Source organism: Sinocyclocheilus anshuiensis, unplaced genomic scaffold (assembly GCF_001515605.1).
Source record: "Sinocyclocheilus anshuiensis isolate Anshui unplaced genomic scaffold, SAMN03320099.WGS_v1.1 scaffold882, whole genome shotgun sequence".
Classification (NCBI taxonomy): domain Eukaryota; kingdom Metazoa; phylum Chordata; class Actinopteri; order Cypriniformes; family Cyprinidae; genus Sinocyclocheilus; species Sinocyclocheilus anshuiensis.
The window spans coordinates 407,113-415,302 of NW_015540910.1; the positions used below are offsets into that span (position 1 = coordinate 407,113).

The 8,190-nt window shown below is 36.4% G+C and overlaps 1 protein-coding gene across 1 annotated transcript in view; it reads right to left on the reverse strand.

Annotated features, from left to right (window-relative positions):
* Nucleotides 1–8,190, reverse strand: part of b4galnt3a (beta-1,4-N-acetyl-galactosaminyl transferase 3a) — a 19,213-nt gene that overhangs the window by 2,754 nt on the left and 8,269 nt on the right. Inside the window, exons 6-14 of the mRNA XM_016487191.1 lie at nt 5,016–5,083; nt 4,841–4,934; nt 4,669–4,735; nt 4,219–4,362; nt 4,020–4,126; nt 2,511–2,611; nt 2,292–2,353; nt 1,619–1,799; nt 950–1,173 (exon numbers count right to left, since the gene is read on the reverse strand). Of these exons, the coding sequence (XP_016342677.1) occupies nt 950–1,173; nt 1,619–1,799; nt 2,292–2,353; nt 2,511–2,611; nt 4,020–4,126; nt 4,219–4,362; nt 4,669–4,735; nt 4,841–4,934; nt 5,016–5,083 (1,048 nt within the window). The remainder of the gene's footprint in view (nt 1–949; nt 1,174–1,618; nt 1,800–2,291; nt 2,354–2,510; nt 2,612–4,019; nt 4,127–4,218; nt 4,363–4,668; nt 4,736–4,840; nt 4,935–5,015; nt 5,084–8,190) is intronic.

Sequence of the window (8,190 nt, forward strand, 5' to 3'; positions counted from 1 at the left end):
TTGTTTTGATGTCAAATAGGTCTTGCTTTTTTGTTAAAGGAGTGTTGCTGAGTTGTACAGCTACAGTTGTGTTGCTGGGTTTTAAAGCAGGTTTGAGGTGTTGAGGTGGGTAGGGGTGTTCATTTTTTTCCCCCGTTGGTTTTTAACATTCTAAAAGCTCTTTATTCCAAAGATACTACAAGCTAGTCAGTGTATTCAGTAGGTGTAATGCATTTTAAGTTGCTTCAGAAGTATTGCAAGTATTACGTACAATAATAAAACAGTGCATTGACATAAAAAAGGAAATTTACTTTTGGTACTTAAGTACTTTTAAAAGCAAGTACTTCTGTACTTTTACTTAAGTAAAAATCTGTCTTTACAACTTTTACTTGTAATGGAGTAATATTTGACCAGCAGTATCTGTACTTTCACTTAAGTAATGGAGTTGAGTACTTTGTCCGCCTCTGATTAATTGCACTGTAACATGGACACCTTAAGATAAAGGGTAATCACAATAACCAAATGGCAATTGCTTTAACAGTTAGGGTGCCTACACAAAAAGGAAAAAAACAAAATACTGGGCCACAAATGTACTGGGATGGTGTGACGCAAAGATGTAGAAACAGGGACAAGAAATAAACAAAGGAAATGAACAGGGAACCAATAGGAACAGAAACACATTACAAAACAAGAGTCCTAAAACACAGGCTAAATTTGTGCTGGAATTATGACAGGTACAAAGCACCTCTAGCGACAAGCTAAATATACAGTTTTTACAATTTTTTTTCTGTGTAGGCACCTATTCAGTTACTTGGATGAGATGTATGTTGATTTTGGTGTGTTGGGTCTAAAGACATAAGTAGCTCCAGGTCAAAAATCAGAGTTGTCGTTTTGTGATTATGGTAATTCCAACTAGACTTGAATGCAGCACAGTTAAAAGACAGATACTGATAAATCTGATTAGTTTTACCTGCCACGATAATATGAACAGTAGCAGATGGGTTCCAGCTGAAGGCTTTTGGACTGCAGAGAATTGTTTGCTTTTCTGAATCCTCAGCTAGTGCATAAACATAATGAGAAACAAGAGCTTTCTGACCCTGTGGGCCCACAAGTTCCAGTTCCACCAGATAACGGTTGCCCACGTCCTTGTCTTCACGCCTTACAACATTCACCACACGCAACAGGGAGTAGCCACTGTGAAGATGGAAAAAGTATTATAATATGACACCACACCTGCTTTTTGTCATGTTGGAACAGAAAAAAAAATTCCTAATTTAAAAAATATTGTATCAACATGGGTGCAGCTGAAAGAGCCAGACATGTTGATCAGATGTCACTTAAGTTGCATAACAGAACCATACAAATATGATTTAAAAAAGTAACACAACTTGCCCCATTTGAGGGTAAGATGTGTCATGTCAAATTAAGGCATCGAGGAATATGTACAAATTATTTATATTTCAAATATTGATATTCAAAGAAAAGTTACATTCTTGATAGAATATCCAAAGGTTTCACCAACTTTTCGAGGCTAAAGTAGCTTTTTTCAGTCCATATTGTTCCCTATATATTTGTCTGTTAATTGACAAGCAATTTTAAATGAGAAGGGTTAAAAGAGGTAAACACTGGACAAGCTTACCGTGTCTCTTCTCTCGAATGCAATGCATTTAAAAAGGCTCTAACGATTGGCATGGCATGACTTTGGGACATCACAATGTTTCCAGCTGTTCTGCAGGAATTTGCCACAATGGCGGTTTGCTTTGAAGCAACATTGAGGGGTTTCACGTCATAGACGCGCTGCCAGAAAGGACCTTCAGGACCTGAATTAAGCAAGTATTAGAATGGCACTATATTTAGTATATAAATTGAGCCTACAAATATAAAAACAAGGTGCTTTTTGAAGCATTCCAGGTTTTAACAAAGAACTGTCTTCATATCAAGAACAGTTTCTCATTGAATTGTAGGCTAATGTTAATGATATGGCCTCAAACCATCAATGTGCTTTGTGAATAATTTATTTCCACTCTTTTTCACTGTTCCAACAGCCTTGTGACATTAACAAAAAGAACATTTCAGGAGAATAGTTAACAATAAGACCAGGATTGAATTTCTCCCCACTTCAAGCTTTAAAATTAGTTTTTTTTGGAATCTTTATTTTTTAAGATTACTTTAAGAATACAGGTGCATCTCAATAAATTAGAATGTCGTGGAAAAGTTCATTTATTTCAGTAATTCAACTCAAATTGTGAAACTCGTGTATTAAATTTTCCACGACATTCTAATTTATTGAGATGCACCTGTAAGTGTCTTACCTGTATCTGTCATTTTTACATCAGGGTCTTCAACCTCGGTCAGATAAGAAGCAAGTCCTTTCCTAAAAAAGTGAAGACATGTACAATACATGCACAAGTAGCATGCAGTTAGTTGCAAACAGGAAACTGGTAAAGCTTACTTAGTAACTAATGTAAAGACTATGAAACAAGACAATGGAAAGGTGTATTCAGATTAATGCAATACTGTATGCATCATACTCTGCCTGAAATGATGGATCTTGTCTGTAGAAGCACATCTCATCATTGTTTGCATTAGTTTGCCTCGTGTAGTCATTTGGATACACCGAAGAAAACTGAATCTACAAGAACAGAAACATAGCCAAAGATACTCATTAACTCTTTACGGTTTAGTTATTTCACTGTTTATTAATCTAGGTCAAAGTTACTTTATGAATATACTATTGTTCTTTGACAAGTCATGTTAGTTCATAATACATTAACTAATTCCAATCTACACTTGTATCTAAAATGTATACTTGTATAGTTATACTTCTATCAATACATGTAGATTACATAACATTAAAGTCCCCATGAAATCAAAATTAAAGTTTTTTTAGTATCAATATGTTAGTCTTAAGGGTATCTATAAGGCAGTGTGCTCCAAACCAGTGACAAAATTCACATTTAGAAGTTATAAGCATTCAAATCTTGCAGTTCGTCACTTCTGCCAAAATGGCTCAACGATTTTTTTGACGTCACATCATACTTCAGCTTCTCATCAAACTTTCTGTCCAATCAAATGCTCTCTAGAATCCGAACACTATACTATATAGACGCTGAAGCCACGGCTGAAATCGGTCACTTGTCCACAGAATTATAATTTTCTGTACAGTGAATGGCACGTAGTGCACTATATAGGGGACAGGGAAAGATTCAAACAGTGTAAATATGCTTTCCATTGAGGAAAAAAAGAAGTCTGGTGTCGTGCTAACCACCGCACCGCACACACACTGCTCCGGTCCAGAGACACGATAGCACGGAGCGGATCACATGCGCGAGTTGGCGCAGACCACAAAATGTATCGGAGCTATTTGAATTCTACACAGAATGCTATATTTTATAGCAATATGGATGAGATTGTGGCTGGCATACCCTGTCAAATGGGGCTTTATGGAGCTCAACGGCTCTGAACGGCTCAAGCCCAAGCTGCGATATAAACGAACGCTATTGGCTATTTTAAAAAGGGCCGGGGCAGCTTGATATGTCCCGCCCTGTCTTCCTGTTTCAGTTAAAATGACGTCAATACAGAGTAACGCTGCGTGTTTCTAAGCATTTCAGGGGACCTTTAAGATAAATAAATGCTGTAAAGTTGTTCATTATTAGGTCATAGCAAACTGATGTTTTGTTTTTGTTTTATTTTGTGGTTGCCAGTCTTTTGAACTACTTACATTGAATTCAGACGGTAAATCAAGTAAAAAAAAGACTTACTTTGCCATGTAGGAATCGTTAACATTAACATGCTAACATTAGCTGTAATGTTAGCATGGTAATGCAATCACTCTCTTGGACATTTCTGTGATTAGCATGCTAATGTTAGCGATTTCTCCTCTGAAGGCTGTGATTGTATACTAGAAACCTTCAAAATCAAATTTGCCTACATAGTTATTATCGGGGTCAAATAATCAGGAAAAATCAGTGGTTTTTAAATTTTTCCTGAGTTTTTGTCAGAATCTTAGTCTATGCAGAGATTAAAAATTCTTAACTCACCAAATGTACACCCTCATATCGTCCAATTTGTTTATTGAGTATGTAACTTGGATTGTAATGGCATTCAGGAAACAAGTCTTTCAGGTAGGATTCATCTAGCATTTTGTCTGTTTAAACAAAGAGAACATGTTTGGTCTGTTTAAGAAAGGCAGGCAAGAGTGTTCTTAAATTTTCCATTTAAGATTTCCATAATGCTGACGTTTATAGATGTGATCTCGTGGGTCTTCTCTGATCAGGTCTCCTTCAGGATGGGGTGACAAGGGGATCGGCTCAAGGAGCCTATCGTAACTCGCTTTCGTTTGAGGTATGTGATCAATATCTCCCATTTGTAGAGAAGATTCATCTGACAAAAGAAACGAGTCTACATGCTATCAACAAGTCCTGTAAAAGTCATAAAAGTCAATATTTATATGCCTCTACCCCACACTTTGTGTTTCAATAGCGAATATATCAACACTGGCAAGAACTTGTCCTTGTTAAGCCTAAATATCCTTTCTGTTGCAAGCATATATACAGTATAACACAGTTTTATTCATACTTGAAAATGCCTTTCAGATGCCTTCATAACATCACATCAACAACATTCTGTCAAACTTTTGGCCATTCCTCTTATTGGGTTCATAATTTTGTCATTTAGGGACAAACGTACCTTCATATAATGATAAAAACTCGGAGGTTATCACAGAAAAAGTGCCATTGTCACGGTTTAAACTCCACTGCAGAAAAAAAGAAAAAAAGAATCTGAGATTAATAAAATGTACAATTTTAGGTTTATTGTACAAGCTAAATTGTCTACCACACACATATACTGTAGTACATACAGCTATTTCCAGATGATCCATTCCGCTATTCTGTTTTAAAAGGATTTCAAAAAAATATTTCATGTCTTTCACTAACCTAAGGAAGAGAGAGACCCTACATTATGGCATGATACAGTCTTTTTTGAGTATGCTTTTGAAAAATAAATAAATAAATAAATAAATAAAAAATCCTTACAAGACAGGTTTGGATATCTGGGATGCAAATTTCCAATACTCGCCTGGAGCAGTCCATTCATTTCCTGTCTGATTCAAAACAGAAACATGCCACAATGGTAATCGAAGAGATTAAATGTTTCCTTTAAAAAACATATTGAAGAGTATTTGAATAATTAAGTCACTTTTAATGTGTACATTATTATATATACTGTACCAAAATGTAAAACCAAATGGGATCTGCAAACAAATAATGCAGGAGCTGTTTTTCTAATATATATATTTATTGCATATTTAATTCCGAAAGCATATTTAAGTATGTTTATATTAATGATAACTGTATCATTAATAAAAATGTCACTTGAATTCAGATATGCTATAACCAGTTTTAATAAAATAATTTTAACAGGACAGTTTGCCTAAAAATAAAAAAAATTCTGTGTTCAACCCTCATTGTCATTCCAAACCTTTCTTTCTTTTGCGGTCATTAAAAAAATATATTTTGAGAAATGTTTTAGTGTTTTTTGTACTTACAATTTAAGTCAATGGACTGTGCAGTTACCAAAATTCTTCAAAAGAACTTATTTTGTGCTCCGCAAAAGAAATAACAAAGCAAAGGTATTCGAAAATGATGACTCATGTTCAGCTGTTTCAGTCAGTGTTGGGGAGTAACTAGTTACATGTAACGGAATTACGTAATTTAATTACAAAATAAAAGTAATTGTAATCACATGATTTGAAAGTAAGTCTGATTTTGTGGTGGCTGTGCTTCAGATGCTCATTTTCCACAAGTTGGTATGATTCTTTAGGGCAGTGGTTCCCAACCCTGGTCCTGGAGGCACCCCAACACTGCACCAACTTTTGTACAATTTTTTGTACCATTTAATGTTTCATAAGACAGTGGTTCCCAACCCGGGTCCTGGAGGCACCCCAACACTGCATGTTTTGCATGTCTCCTTAATCAAACACACCTGATTCAGGTCATCAGCAAGTAATCAAATGTAATCAGTTACATTACTTTAATAAAGTAATTGAAAAGTTACACTACTTATTAAATTTTAAGTAGGGTAACTTGTAATCTGTAACCTATTACATTTCCAAAGTAACCTTCCCAACACTGGTTTCAGTGTGGACAAGCAATTTTTGGAAACATCTTTAAAAGACTAGTATGTCTGAATATGCCTACTTCCATACTATATGGCAGCCAAAGTAAGCCAAAATAGTAGAACAGAAAGTGAAAAGTACTCGGATCACCTACTACTTCTGGCGAGATTCTGAAGTGTGCATCCAATGGACACTTTAACATCCCATGAGTCCACAGGAGAGGAGTTGTGAATGGCAGTAAAATGATGCAACTGACACAGAAAGTCATTAAAGCCAATATAGCGGATGTAGTTTGTGACAGTATGTGATTTTGGATGCACATGGCTTCTTCAGATTTGATCTAGATTAATGTGAACATAGCCTAAGACAACAGGCATCTACATCCCAAATAATCCATCTCAGCAATTTCTCTTTCTCTTTTATTTACACTGAGAAAGCATTTTTATCCAGCAAAAACTGAGCTTTTTGAAGATGCTCTCCCAAGTGGATACATTTTAAAATGCAGTTTTCGCATTTTAGTGTAGACTGCGGAACTGGCTGTATTTGAAAACGGCGACACATGTTTAGTCATGTGACACATATTGTACTATACTGTACTGTATCATCTCAAACAGCATGTATGATGTTTTATTCATGCACAGCAAGGTGATTTAAGCATTTCAGAGGTGTCAGTGTGGACGAGCAATTTTTAGAAAAGGCTTAAAAACACTAGTGTAGACAGAATGTGACGTGAGTTTTAGGGGGCGTTTACACTACACTTTTTTTCGAGTAAAAATTGAAAATGTTTGTATGCATTTTGGGCATTCATTTACATGACAATGGCATTTTGTGGGCCTTAAAATAAAAACTTTTGAAAATGGGTTTAAAAGGGCAAGTTTTCAAGAAGCAATATCACGGAAACACAAATTTTTGCCTTACAAAGTGACATTGCCAACTACTGGCCTGGCATGCATAATACAGCATTCGTAGTTGTTTTTTGTGTGAATGGGGATTGTTTTGACAATGTTGTTGTCTGTAATAAAACATTTTAAAAACGTGAAGGAAAAACTTTTCTGTTTTTAGTGCAATTATTGCCGTGTAAACATACCCATAGTTCATAGTTCCTATAGTATCATCAGATACACTGAAAAAAAAATGGATTAATTGAATATACAACATTTTTTTAAAGTCCGTGTAAAGTCAATTCTGAGAATTGTTTGTAAACACATTATAAATGTTAGAAATGCATTGCTGAAACATGTTGCAAAGACTGTGAACTATGTAGTACTTAATTGTAGAGTTAGACCGTTAAACAATTTTTCACCATTTTCGAGTTCAGGATTTTTTGGGCAGGGCTAAAATCATGACTCGATGACGCAATCGAGCCACTGAGCACGGCCCCTCCCCCAACACTATAAGACGTGTGTTCAACCTGAAGCAGCACTGCGCACTGAGTGTGCAGATCGATCGGTGTATGACATCAAAGTACAGTGAGAGGTATAGAGAGCAGACGCCTCCTTATGCTTTCGAATCGCTCTCGTGGTACTTTGATGTCACACACTGATAGTTCTGTGCAGCTTCAAGTCAAACACACCTAATAACTACAACGCAGTGGTTCGCCCGCTCAATCGCGAGTTACTGTCATTACCGTTAGTTACTACAGCTACTACAGGTTTCTAGCTAGCAGTGGCGGCTCGTCGGGGGAGGCAGGGGAGGCACAGCTTCCCCACAATTTTGAGGTGAAAATGGGAGGAGGACGATTTAATGTTAATAAAATTGACAATTAATTTCAGTTCATGTCTCAGAATGTGTATTTTTTGTTTGTAGTTTCACAGTTGTAATACCATAAAGTGAAAGCACCGCTTTTCTATCGCGAATGTGGCGAATCTGCTGATGTAATTGCAACCGCTAATGATAGAGAAGGGTAGGGGGAGGCCGGGGGAGAGGTGAGCTCTCGTGCCTCCGTTGGTAAAAAAAATTAGCCAATCACCATCGAGTGTTCACTTTCAGCGCTGAGGAGTGTTGAGAAAAGAACCCTCACAAGGGACGCTAGCCTCCCTTTTGATATCAACCAATCATCACAGAGACGTAAATTACGTGATATTAGTTTGAAC